This window comes from Crocuta crocuta, unplaced genomic scaffold (genome assembly GCF_008692635.1).
Source record: "Crocuta crocuta isolate KB4526 unplaced genomic scaffold, BGI_CrCroc_1.0 scaffold26, whole genome shotgun sequence".
NCBI classification, from domain to species: Eukaryota; Metazoa; Chordata; class Mammalia; order Carnivora; family Hyaenidae; genus Crocuta; species Crocuta crocuta.
This window is the reverse complement of record NW_027532249.1, coordinates 16,854,740-16,868,482: the sequence shown is the minus strand read 5'-3', so window position 1 is coordinate 16,868,482 and position 13,743 is coordinate 16,854,740. Positions and strand designations below refer to the sequence as shown.

Below are 13,743 nucleotides of genomic sequence, written 5' to 3'. Positions count from 1 at the left end.
TAAACAGAATTCTAAAACAGCCTAACAATTTGGTATAGAATTTAAGCTTGTATTTGGAGGGTTGACAAAACACTAGTAACTGCATCACTACTAATTTGCAGAGGGTTAGCGAAACCAGTTTATAAGATCACAGTGAACAAGTTTACCCACTTCATTGCAGTAGTGAGAATTTGCTCTATTTTTTAAAGTAAATTCTTAATGATATTAGTGCCCTATTATTTTGCCTATTTATATACATATGTAATTGAAGACACCTGTTCATTGTCTTCTCTATATGCTGAGCCCCAGTAGATGGGCAGTATAACTGTAGCAGGCATACCTTGTTGGTCGCTGTTTCAGGAGAAGGAAAAATTGTGTGGTTCCTACCTCCTTGCTGACATTTTTAGCAGAGCATGTTGCCTGTACTTGGATTTGAAGTTTTTGGCAACATGAAAATGTCAGAGGGAAGGGAATAAACATACCAGTTTTGTTGAATTCCTTCATTCTAGGTCTCTCTCTCTCTCTCTCTCTCTTTTTTTTTTTTTTTAAATTTCTGAGAAAGAGAGACAGCATGAGCAGGGGAGGGTCAGAGAGAGAAGTAGATACATAATCGGAAGCAGGCTTCAGGCTCTGAGTTAGCTGTCAGCACAGAGCCCAATGCAGGGCTTGAACCCACAAACTATGAGATCATGACCTGAGCCGAAGTCAGACGCTTAACTGACTGAGCCACCCAGGTGTCCCTCTAGGTCTCTTTTTTAAAAGCACATATACTATATATAGAGCCAGTACATTTCTCAGTAATCCCAATTGCTAAGCTGTGCAGTATTGTACATGTTAACTAACCTTTCTAAAACTCAGTTACCTCTGGGGCACATTCTGTGTCTCCCTCTCTCTCTGATCCTCCCCTTCTCATGCTCTGTCTCTCTCTGTCTCAAAAATAAAGTATAAAATTAAAAAACAAACCTCAGTTGCCTCATGTGTAAAATGGAGAAAATATGAACTTTTACCTCATAGTGTTGGTCTGAGGACTAGAAAAGATATATAGGTATATAAGACAACTATAACGGTATCTAGCAAATGGTAAGATCGGTGTTTATTATTATCTTTGAATGTATTTATTATTTGGAATTATTTTGCAGAGGAGCTAGAAAAAAATTGAAGTGCTATTGATGTTCAGGTAACATAAATCTTTATTAAACTTGAGAAACAATTAGAATGCTATTTGTATTTAGGAAGATGGAAGAAAATTATTTTTAATATTGATATTTGTTTTGTTTTAATAGGTATCAGCAGATGTTGCATACGAACTTGGTCTACCTTGCTACAATAGCAGATTCTAATCAAAATATGCAGTCTCTTTTACCAGCAGTAAGTACCTTTAAAATAGTGTAAAGTAGACTATCTTTATAGAGTTATGTATAGTATGACACATTTTTGTTTAGTGATTTTTAAGTATTGTTTAGTAAATCCTGCCCTCTGAGAACTTGAAGGTATTTTTCTATTTGTTCTAAAAGCTTTATTGTTTTGCCTTCATATTTAATTTATATTAATTCACCTAGAATTGATTCCCTCCCTGAAAAAGTTCTATCCATCCATCCATTCACCCACATACCCACTTGCCTGAAATAAATTAATTAATTTATTTTAATTTGTAATTGCACAAATAATTTATGAATAAGTCTGTAGTGTTTCAAAGCAGATCCCAGGCATCTTGGTTAGATGGTTAGCATCCCTGGCAGAGAGGAACCCTTGTTCCACCCAACACAATTAACCCAAATTCCTTAATGTCTTATCATACCCAGGCTATCTTCAAGTTTCACTAATTATCTTAAAAACATCCAAATGTTTTAATGATTGTTTGCTGCAGAATCCAGACAAGGTCCACACATTACGTTGGTTTGATATGTGTCTTGAGTCTCTTTTAATCTATATCAGTTTATCTTTTCTATTCTCCATTTATTTATTGAAGAAACTGGGTCATATATTTTGTAGTTTCTCACATTCTGGATTTGGCTGATAGTGTCCTCCTGGTCCCTTAACATGTTCTTCCATTTCATCTCTTATTTCCTATAAGCTGAAAATGGGTAGGGAGGCTTGGTTAGAGTTAGGTTTAGTTTTGTGTTAGGAATATTTCATTGATGGTGCTATGTTACTGCCTATTGTGTCACATCAGGAGGAACACTTGGCTGTTCTGTTTTTAGTAATGTTAAGATTGGTCGATGAGTATAGCCTGATCAATCTGTTATGAAGTTCTCCATCGGGGCTCCTGGGTGGCTCAGTCGGTTAAGCGTCCGACTTTGGCTCAGGTCATGATCTCACGGTTGGTGGGTTCGAGCCCCGTGTCGGGCTCTGTGGTGACAGCTAGATCAGAGCCTGGAGCCTGTTTCAGATTCTGTGTCTGCCTCTCTCTCTGACCCTTCCCTGCTCATGCCGTCTCTCTCTCTCTCTCTCTCTCTCCCGCCCTCCCAGAAATAAATTTAAAAAAAAAATTTAAAAAAAAAGTTCTCCATCAACTATTGTCTTAATGGTTTTAGCTGTCATTGATATTTGTTGACCAGATCAGTTATTTCATTTTGGGATCACAGAATGATGAATTTCTAATTGTACAATTCCTCTTGCATTTATTATCTGTACTTCTTTTAAAAAGAAAAACTTCCTTTTTTCAAGTATTTGATTATCCTGTGATAGTCCCTATGTGAGAATCATGATATAGGCTGATTTCTATCCTCTTATCAATTTTGAGAATAACCAGTTGGCCTCCAGCAATCTGTGAAAGTGACCAGTGATTTTTTTTAATTATTGTCATCTAAACATACAGGTTTTTATATTTTTAATGGGTTTAAGTCCATTGCAGCCATTCTTTATGACACTTCAAGTTATCTCATCTTTGGTCAGTGACAGCCTCGTCATCTGGCTACTGTGTCATTCTGACATATTCCAGTCTTCTTGTAGAGCTTCTTTTCTGTTAGGAATTGGGAAAGCTATCAGGCTGACTCTATTTTCTGCCCCAAAGCTATTCTGCCTCAGCTGTTTTTTCAAGCAATATTTTTTCAACGGGAACTGATATTTAAAGACCACAATTTGTGGATGTTTGGGGCATTCATTATTACTGGGTTTTCATTTCTAGATATTTTTGGTGGACAAAACTAGTAAACACATTTTTAGAAAAAGAAATAAAGTATTAAATTAGTGATATTTCCCTTCAGGAAAGGTTTTTTAGTTAGCTTTGATTTTATGTATTTTCTGTCTTATTCTAAAACTTTTGGTACCTTAATGATATTATTAGAGTTATTTATACTATTACACTAAGTACTTTCAGCATAACAATATCAAGGTTGCCACTAACAATAAGATGCATATCCTCAAAATATATCCCACTAGCCATATATAATCAATAACTTTCTTTTTGAATCTGAAATAATTTATGTGGTTATTATTATGAACTTGATTGTCAGCTAGCTAGAATTTATTTTTGTGAATGGTATGAGGAGTGGGTTCCATTTCATTTGTTTCTATTTGGATAGATCTCTGTCTCAGCGTTATCTATTAGAAAATAAAACAAAATAACTTTTCTCTGTTTTGTCATGCAACCTTTAACATATATCAGGTGTCCATATATGTGTGGGTCTCTGATCTCTATTCTGTCCCATTGGTCTGTTTTTATAAATTCCACTATCTTGTCACACTTGTCATCGTCTAATAAATCTTGATGTATGTTAGAGAAGTTCTTACTCCTTACGTTTTTCAAGAATATCTTGGCTGTTGGTCCTTTGTATTTCCCTATATGCTTAAACATCAACATGTCTGACATAATCCTGTTGTGATTTTCGTTGAGATTACCTGAACTCTAAATTAATTTGGGGAGAATTTATATCTTTACAGTATTGAGGCTTTCAAGTCATGATCATTGCATGTAATTTCATTTTTTGTCCTTCAAATATCTTTCAGTGGAGTTTTATGATTTTCTCTGCAGAGGATTTGCATATCTCTCATTGGACTTACTGCCAGGCATTTCATATTTTTTAAGGCTATTTTAAGAGTCTTTGTTTTTTAAGTTTTATTTTCTAACTGCACTTGCTATTTACATGGAAATGCAATTGATACTGAATTGCACAGTCTTGTTCAGTTCTTATTTCTAACAGTTTTTCTGTAGATACCTTCTGTTTTCTATATTCACGAACATATTTGTGAATAATGAGTTTTGTTTCTTTCTTGCCAAACCTTACACCTTTTATTTCTTTCTCTTGCCTTACTTCTCTGGCTAGGACCTCCACTACCTTCCCGAATAGAAGTGGTGATAGAGGACATCCTTATCTTGTTCCTGATCACAAAGGGAAAGCTTTCACTGTTTGACCATTAAGTATGATGTTTGCTGTAGTTTTTTGTAGATGCCTATTATCAGATTAAGGAAGTTCCCTTCTGTTTCTGTTGTACTAAGTGAGTTGTATCTTGAATGGATGTTATATTTTATTAAATAATTTTATTGCATCTAATGAGATGGTCATAAGTTTTTTTCTTCTTTAATCTGTTAATGTGGTAAATTACATTGATTTACTTTTTAATGTGTAGTAAATCTTGCCTTCTTGTAATTAACCTACTTTTTCATGTCCCACTTAGTAATGGTCTTTGGTTTGCTTTGGTTTGGTCCTGGTCTCTTAAAAAATTGCTGTATTTAGTTTGTTAAAATTTTGATCAAGATTTTTATGTCTTTGTTCTTGAGTGTAATTGATCTTTAATTTTCCTTTCTTATAATGCATTTGTCTGGGTTTTATTTTGAGGTTATGTGGCTTTATAAAATGAGCTGGAGAATTTTCCTCCTTTTTCTTATCTGGAATAATTTGCATGATAGAGCTACTGTTTCTTAAATGGTGTAATTCTTTAGAAAAACCATCTGGATCTGGAGTTTTCTTTGTGAGAAGGCTTTTGTTTACTAACTCAATTTCTTTATTGGTTATAGGACAATTAGTAACTTCTATATTTTATGAGTTGCCTAATTTGGTAAATTGTGCCTTTTAGCATTTACTGAATTTCATATTGGCATAAAGTTCATGAAATAATCTTATTTTTTTAATATCCTCAGATCTTTGGTGATATTTTCTTTTTGATTTTTAACATATTTATGCCTTCTCTTTTAAAGTGTTTTTGATCACTCTTGCCAGTTGTTTCTACTTTTTTTTAACGTGTTTTCAAAGAACAATTTTTGACTTTGATTCTCTGTGGCAGCATTTGTCAAACTTCCTGTTCTCAGAACCCCACTATACTTAAAAATTATTGAGGACTCTGAAGAACTTTATATGGGTTATATATGTTGATATATTTGTAAATTTTCCTCAGATTTTTAAATTTTTATGTTTTATTTTATTTTTGAGAAAGAGACAGACAGAATGTGAGTGGGGGAGGGGCAGAGAAGGAGGGAGACAGAATCTGAAGCAGGCTCCAGGCTCTGAGCTGTCAGCACAGAGCTCGATGCAAGGCTCAAACTTGTGAACCATGAGATCATGACCTGAGCCGAAGTCAGATGCTTAATCAACTGAGCCACCTAGGCGTCCCAGAAAATTTTTTTTTAATGTTTATTTTTTAATTTATTTTGAAAGAGAGAGAGAGTGCGTGTGTGTTCTTGAGAGAGAGCAAGTAGGATGGGGCAGAGAGAAGGAGACATGGAATCTAAAGCAGGCTTTGGACTCTGAGCTGTCAGCAGAGAGCCCGATGTGGGGCTTGAACTTATATCATGACCTAAGCCAAAGTCAGATGCTTAACCAACTGAGCCACCCAGGTGGCCCCAGAAATTTTTTTATGTTTATTTATTTATTTTGAGAGAGAGTGTGTGTGTGTATGAGAGAAAGCAAGTAGAGTAGGGGCAGAGACAGGGAGAGAGAGAATCCAAAGCAGGCTCTCCACTGACAGCTGGGAGCCCAGTGTGGGTCTCGATCTCATGAAGCATGAGATCATGACCTGAGCTGAAATCAAGAGTGGGCCGCTTAACTGGCTGAGCCACCCAGGTGCCCCAAGACAGAAAAATTTTTAATGTTATCAGTTCATTTGAAGTGAATAATAATAAGTCCACTGCATATTAGTGTAAATAACATTCTTTAAAGGAAAAATAACTATTTTTAGAACAGATTTATTGAGCTATGAATCGCAGTTTTTAATAATTTGCAAATTTCTTTTAAATGTCTGACTTAGTAGAAAATAGCTGTATTCTATTAACTACTTTTTTTAAAGTTTTTTTTTAATGTTTATTTATTTATTTGAGAGAGGGAGAGATCATGTGCGCGCTGTGGAGAGGCAGAGAGGGAGAGAGAGAATTCCAAGTAGGTTCCACGCTGCCAGGGCAGAGCCTGATGTGGGGTTCGAACTCACGAAGTTGGTGAGATTATGACCTGAGCCAAAATCAAGAGTCTGATGCTTAACCGACTGAACCACCCAGGTACCCCTCTCTTACCTACTTCTGAATTCAATCTAGTGCAATATGTTTTTGTTCAAATAAAATAAAATCTAGTCTCTCACTCAGGTACGGAATCAGAAAAGGGAAGACTGTTTTAATAGCCTTTTCATATTGTTGTACAGTAATCTTCTTTGATAGTACAGAGTTTATCACTCAACAAGTGTTTTTTCTAAAGGCTGTTTGCAGTATGGAATCTGAAACCATATCGATAGATTTTTCTTATTCTGGTACATTAGAGTTCGTGGGTCTGTCCTATATTTTGCATTTTGGATGGATCTTCTGGTCATGCGTAATTTTGTAACATGCTTTGGTCATTTGGAAAATAAAAGTGCATTGAGTTATGTACAATTCTAAATATTGACCTATATTATTAAATGATACCAAAACCCATATTTGATATCTCCACCAGTCTCATCAAAACTAATGGGAAGCTGTCAAACTGAAGACAGTAGATAGAAGTTTGCCAAATTCCCATTTCTTTTTTTTCCCCTCAAATCTTCTTTTTAATGTTTGCTTATTATTGAGAGAGAGAGAGAGACTGAGCACGATCAGGGGAGGGGCAGAGAGAGAGGGAGACACAGAATCTGAAGCAGGCTCCAGGCTCTGAGCTGTCAGCACAGAACCTGACGCAAGACTCGAACTCATGGACTGTGAGATCATGACCTGAGTCTAAGTCTGACGCTTAATTGACTGAACCACCCAGGCGCCCTGCCAAATTCCCATTTCTTTCTTGACAAGTTGCATTTGATCGTTGGCAGCAAATGCTGTCAATTGTTTTCCAGGCTCACTGTGTTCAGTTTTGAGCAAATGTCTGCCAGATACCAATCCTGGATAACTCTGGTTTGTCTAGCAGTTTTTCTTTCAAGTAAATTGGTATTCCCTGAAAACTGCCTGTATCAGCAAGGAACTCAGTCACAGGGTGCTTTTATCTTACTTTGATTTGCAACAGATGTATTTATTATGTTTTCATTTTGTCACAGAATATTTAACTGACGTGGAGAATTTAATAAATAAGTACTTTTTACTTACTCATCAAGGACATTCTTAAGTGAAAACGACTTTCTTTTTTATTTTAATTGTAGTCTGTGGTAATCAGTAATACAGTGATTTGCTGTAGAGTTTGGTGCCTAGATTTATGTTAAGGCTTTTGCAGTTACAGCACTTTTTGACTTTTGCACCATTGTTGTAAATATCCGCATAGCATAAAAATACTGTTATGGAAATCGTTTTGACCTTTTAGACTCTAAAAGAACCACATTTTGTGAACTGTTGCTCTTTTGTATTTTTTGATTATGATTAATTTCTGATCTTTATTTCCTTTTACTTTATTTTGCTGTATTTTGCTTTCTTATTTCTGAGTTTTGAAGGTGAATGCCTAATTCATCAGTTTTCATGCTAACATATGCATTTGAGGGCATACATTTCTAATAGTTCAAATATATAGTATATCCATATTTATTCAGTTCCAAATATCTTCACATTGCCAGTGTTATTTCTTCTTTGTACATGGGTTGACATATTTTTTTAGTTTCAAACATACGGACATTTTATTATTTTTTTTATTAATGATTTCTAGCTTTGTCGCATTGTGGTTACATAACAGTTTGTATGATTTAGTTCTCTAGAATTCTTTGGGATTTGTTTTATGGTGCAGTGTGTGGTCAGTTTTATAAGTGTTCCATGTATAGTTAAAACAAATGTGCATTCCTTAGTCCCTGGATGCAAAGGCCTGTATATGTTTATTGGGTCAAATGTGGTGATCTTGTTTGAATCTTCTCTAGCCTTAACTGATTTTTTTTTAACTTTCCTGATGGCTTTGTTTATTCTATCAGTTATTGAGAGATACATGTTTAAAATGTATAATTGTGGATTGTCTTATTTTCTTTGTAACTCTTCCAAGTTTTTGTTTAACACATTTTGAGATATTGTTAGTAAGTGCATATATATTTTAAAATGTTACAGCTCTGTGGTTCTTTGTAACATTTGTCATTATGAAATAATTTCATTTTTTGTGTCTAATAATGTGTCTTAGTGTCCACTTATCTGACATTCATGTAACTCACTTAGTTTTTTTTAGTGTTTGCATGATATATTCACCTTTGCATTCCCTTGTGTTAGAGATAATGTGTTTTATGAATGGCATATAGATTTTAAAAAATGGCCCAGTTTAGCAATCTTTTAATTTGGAACATTAAATCTATCTATGTTGAATGTAATCATTCAGGTATCTGAGTTTAAAGCTACCGTCATTCAGCGTACTTTCTGTTTGTCTCATTTGTTGTATATTCCTTTTTTCAGTTCTTTTGTCTTTTAATTATTGTTTTATTCCTTTTTTTCTCTTCTAGGTTGGAAATTATACACTTATATATTTAGTATTCTTTTAGTGGTTACTATACAGTTTGTAATGTGCATCCAGATATGTCACGGACCCTTGGATGCTTTATTTCTATTCATTCCTCAAATGACTTATTCATTGTTGTCATGCACTTTAAATCTCTACATGATTACACACAAGTGTTTATTATTACTTTTTTTTTAGTTAGTATTCATTAGAGTTACCGTCATTGTTAACTATTTCTTTTTTTGTTGTTAACCATTTCTAATACTTTTTATTTCTCCCTTCATTTACAACGTTTTTTCTCTGATCATTTTTTTTCCTTTTTCCTCCCTAAATAACATATTTTAGCATTTTCATTAAGGACTGGTTTCCTGGTGACAAATGCCTTCAGGTGTGGTGTTGTTTGGTGATCTGAAAATGCCTTTATTTTAATTTCACCAACGTTCTTTGTTTGTTTGTTTGTTTTTGAGAGACAGTGAGAGAGAGACAGACTGAGAGCAGGGGAGGGACAGAGAGAGAGGGAGACACAGAATCTGAAGCAGGTTCCAGGCTCTGAGTTGTCAGCACAGAGCCCAACATGGGGCTCAAACTCAGGAATGGCAAGATCATGATCTGAACCAAAGTTGGATGCTTAACCAGCTGAGCCACCCAGGTGCCCCTCATCATCATTCTTAAAGGGTTTTGCCAGGACAGATTATTTTCTGGCTTGTATGTATTGGAAATGTAGTTGTTGGTGTTACTATTTTGAAGGGAATCTATTTTCTCTATGTTGAGGATTTTTTGCTTCATCTGGAGTTTTCTGCAGTTTTACTGTACCATCTGTAGGCATGGATTTCTTTTATTTATCCTGCTTGCTGTGTGTTGAGATTTCTGAAGACTGTGAGTTGATGTCTTTATCAGTTTTAGGAAATTATCAGCTGGCTTTGTAGATTGGCTAACATGCCTGTGGCAAATGAATCCCTCCTAAATTTGGTCCCACTTCTCTGGATTTCCTTTCTTCTTCTAAACTTGGCCTAATTAATCATTTTTTACTACTTTGTCTGCTCTTCCATATCTTCAAACATATTTTTAAAATATCCGTCGAGTTTGTTTTCTTTGTCCTCAGTGGAGAGTTGTTTGAATATCCTAGTTTATCATTACCTTAGATGATTCCTTTAAGTATTAGAATTGTATTCTGTTTTGCTGTCCATAGAATAATAGGATATTAGTTTTATGGCTTCTCAAATAGAACTTTGTTTGGAGAGAGAACAGACACTTGCAGAATGACTACTTGCATTGAGTCCTTCAGTACTTTCGTTTCATTTTCAGAGAACTTTTGGATATTAGTCCCATTCTATAGCTGAGGAAACAGTCTCAGGTTAATTAACACGCCGAGGGACTCATCGTTGATAAATGGTAGCATGGGATTTGAACATAGGCCTTACTGAAAGCAGTTTGTGCTTTTTGCTGTCATGTCTTGTTGCTACTAGGTTGGAATGGTAATAAAATCCTGACTCATTTGCTCTTGTTGGTGTATCAGTGTAGGATTCAGCTAGGTCTTCACAGGGTTTGAATCTGAATTTTATAACCTGCAGTGTCTTGATTGTTTTATTTTGGTGTTATGGAAATGAATGCCGTAATCGTTTTTGGGTTGTTTTGTTTTTTTGTTTTGGTCTAGCATTCTTACAGTTAGGTGTTAGTTTTTAAAAAATGTTATGTGACTGGGTCTGCTTATAGTTTGGGGACTAAATGATAGGTGAAAGTGGCAGGTTAAGAATTTAGCTTTTCATCACCATGGGGACCTGTAATTAAGTGATTCTTAACCTGGTTTCCCTGTTCTAGTACATCTGAAGATATGACAGATTCTCAACACGTTCTCATCACTAACAACTAATTGTGGCAGGGATTTGAGTCTCAGGGCATTGAAGGTGAAGGTGGGACATTTCCCTCTCGATAGTCTTCTTAGAATCTTGTGGGTGGTTGGGAAGTGGTAGTTTGCACAGTGTCCTCTGCTGATTCTGTATCCTTTCTACCCACCAATTGAAATTCTTTTTGTAACTTATGATTTTGTGCAAACTGTGAATTTTGTCAGTTTGTCTTGATTTGAAATATTGTCTCCATAAAATGTGGAAATATCTTAATGTCTTAAACATTATGGCCTCTTGGATATGTCCCATATTCCCTCTAGCTATTATATAGAACATAAAAATGTTTGGTCAGATCATGTATCTTCAGATTTAGTCACTTATTTCTTTTGCCGTTCTTGAGGAAACTCTTGATTCTTGAGATACTAGTGTGGTAAAAGTGAGCTTACCATAGAAATTCATTATGGTACAACAAAATCTCTCAGAATTTACTATTCTGTTCTCAGCTGTTAAGTTATAAACCCTTAACTGAGTTTTTGCATTTGTTTTTTACAGAATTGTCCTTTTTCTTTATAGATTAAATAGGACAAAAAAATCATTACCATTATGTTCAGGGACAATATTATATTATTTGTTTACCACCTGGTTAAGAACCATCACAAAGGAAAGAGAAACATCTTATTCCTGTCTACTGATATTTCACTTCTTTAATATGGAGTCCCCATTTTATATCTTCTTTTACTAACAAATAGAAATAGTACCATTCGTATATGTCAGAATAAAATTTTTGCCTCCTAATATTGGTCAAAGTTTCATTAAAATACATGGTCAAATTGTCATTAAAAAATACAAGTTTTTGAAGGTCAAATTGCTTGAGAAGTTGAGTTAACAAAGAATAAATATATTCTTATAGTAGGAGGAATAAGAGAGAATTGAGCTAGGAAAGAAAAGTGGGGCTAGTGAGAGGGGAAAAATCAGCTAGAAGAAAAGTAATTGGATCAGAGGTGAAGTAGAAAGTAAGGTAAATTTGCGAAAACTAGAATAACAGAAAAATAATGATACAACCAACCATTCTGTCAAAAGGGAGAATTATACTAGTTAATAACTAGTTTGAGAAATTTTGACCCGGAAAAAGAGCTATATGTTTTGGGGTAAAAAATGTTTTCCAGAATGGAGTATTTCACTTTACTTCATTAACTCGCTGTTGGAATTGCAAATGTGCTTATAATTATATATAATTTCAACTTTCAGTTTTTTTCATGTTCCCCCCCAAAAGATGAATTATGTATTTATGATACTATTTCATATATCTGGGACTAGTCTCCATCTAGCAAACTTCTCCTGTTTGAAAGAAATTCAAGAATTCAAAGACCAGGAATAAACAAACAAGATCTGTAAGGAGAAATATAAATTTATAAAGCCAGTGCACTAGCACGTAAGCATTTTACTTTTTCTTGGGCCCTCTGTATTCTTTTCTTACTACAAAAGCATTATAAGTTTGTAACAGAAGTTATTTATTCTTAACCTTATACATATTTTAATAAAGTTGGCTCTTTAATTTTAAGCCTATAGCTGGGAAGCAGCAAGTCAGAAATGGGAGAATAGATTCTATAGGCAGGCATACCTACAAGCAGTATAACCAGACAGCAGAGGTGGCATGGAAAGAGACAGAATTTTTATAAAAAGTTGACGTAATTGAGAATGTACAGTACTCTAGCTTCTTTAGTAGATGTGTGTGGGGCCCTGTGTTCCTTGGTAAACCTTGGAGGCATTTTTGAATATTAGTTCTCACAGTTGGCTTTTACTTTCTGAAATAGCATAAACCATTGACATAATTATTTTCATCGTGTGAATCAGGAACATTTTGCCAGTAGAAAATATGACTGTGCTATGTATAAGTCTTTCCTTCTCAAACGTACTTTGAAGAAATAGCATTTTTAACTATTAGCCTAATGTTATTGTTCACTTACCTTTGTCATCTTTTGGTATTAGTATATACAAAGTGGTGGGCACCATCGGTTTTAGGAAAGACGAGAGAAAAATTTAAATCAAGAAAAGTTTTTATTTTTACTGGGGAAAAACTTGGGGAGACAAGAATCTTTGTATTGTAGTTCATTTTAAGGCATACAGTTCAGAAGTATTTCTGCAGAATTAAAAGTTTTAGAGCTGGAAAGAACCTGGACAATCATAGTCTTGTGTTTCTTTACCTTGGCTGCATATTTTAAAAGCTTCTTAGGTGATTCTAATGTGCATCTAAGAATTGAAGACTATATTTCCAGGATTTTTAAATGAAGTATCCAGAGACATTCTGGGGATATCCAAAATAAAGGAAAACATTCCTATTCCTGTACTTGCACTTTCATTTGATGTTGTGTACCGTGAACCATTTTTATGATATGAGAAAGATAATACTTATTCTATAATGTTGTTATGAGGATTAAATAAAACAGTTCATGGTGTCCAGCGTGGCGGGAGGTACACAGGAAATACTGATGAAGATGAAGGTAGTACACAACTGGAAATTATAAATGGAAAGAAAAGTCAGATTCAGGAGTATTTGAAGTAAGACTAGCAGGATTCAGTTACTCAGTACATATGAAGAGTAAGGCAGAGAGGGGAAACTTGACCTGTTGTGACATTCACTGAGATGGAGTATATCAGCATGTCTGTTCATTTTAAAAGAAGGTTGAGGGCTGATAGGAATTACTTACCTTGGTTTTCACTTAATTCATTATGAGTATTAAGTTTTTAAAAATTCCTAATTTAACCAGATACACTTCTTGAATTTTAAGCTTTTTAAAGATAATTTTTTTTTTTAATATTTTTATTTCTAGGAGAGAGAGAGAGAGACAGTGTGAGCAGGGGAGGGTCAGAGAGGGAGGGAGATACAGACTCTGAAATAGGCTCCAGGCTCTGAGCTGGCAGTCAGCACAGAGCCCGACGCGGGGTTCGAACCCACGAACCACGAGATCATGACCTAAGCGAAAGTCGGACGCTTAACCGACTAAGCCACCCAGGCGCCCCAAAGATAATTTTTGTTTAATCAGGTGTTCTGTACAAAGAAACAAAGTCTGGACTGTTAATAAAAATGGATTTAGAGTAAGTACAGTAGTCATATATATTTGTATTTCCTAAGT

The 13,743-nt window shown here is 34.9% G+C and overlaps 1 protein-coding gene across 3 annotated transcripts in view; it reads left to right on the top strand.

The window, feature by feature from the left end:
* Nucleotides 1-13,743, top strand: part of SS18 (SS18 subunit of BAF chromatin remodeling complex) — a 105,951-nt gene that overhangs the window by 27,749 nt on the left and 64,459 nt on the right. For all 3 annotated transcript variants that reach the window (XM_077778089.1, XM_077778091.1, XM_077778092.1), the window contains one exon: nt 1,263-1,347. In XM_077778089.1, the coding sequence (XP_077634215.1) occupies nt 1,263-1,347 (85 nt within the window). The remainder of the gene's footprint in view (nt 1-1,262; nt 1,348-13,743) is intronic.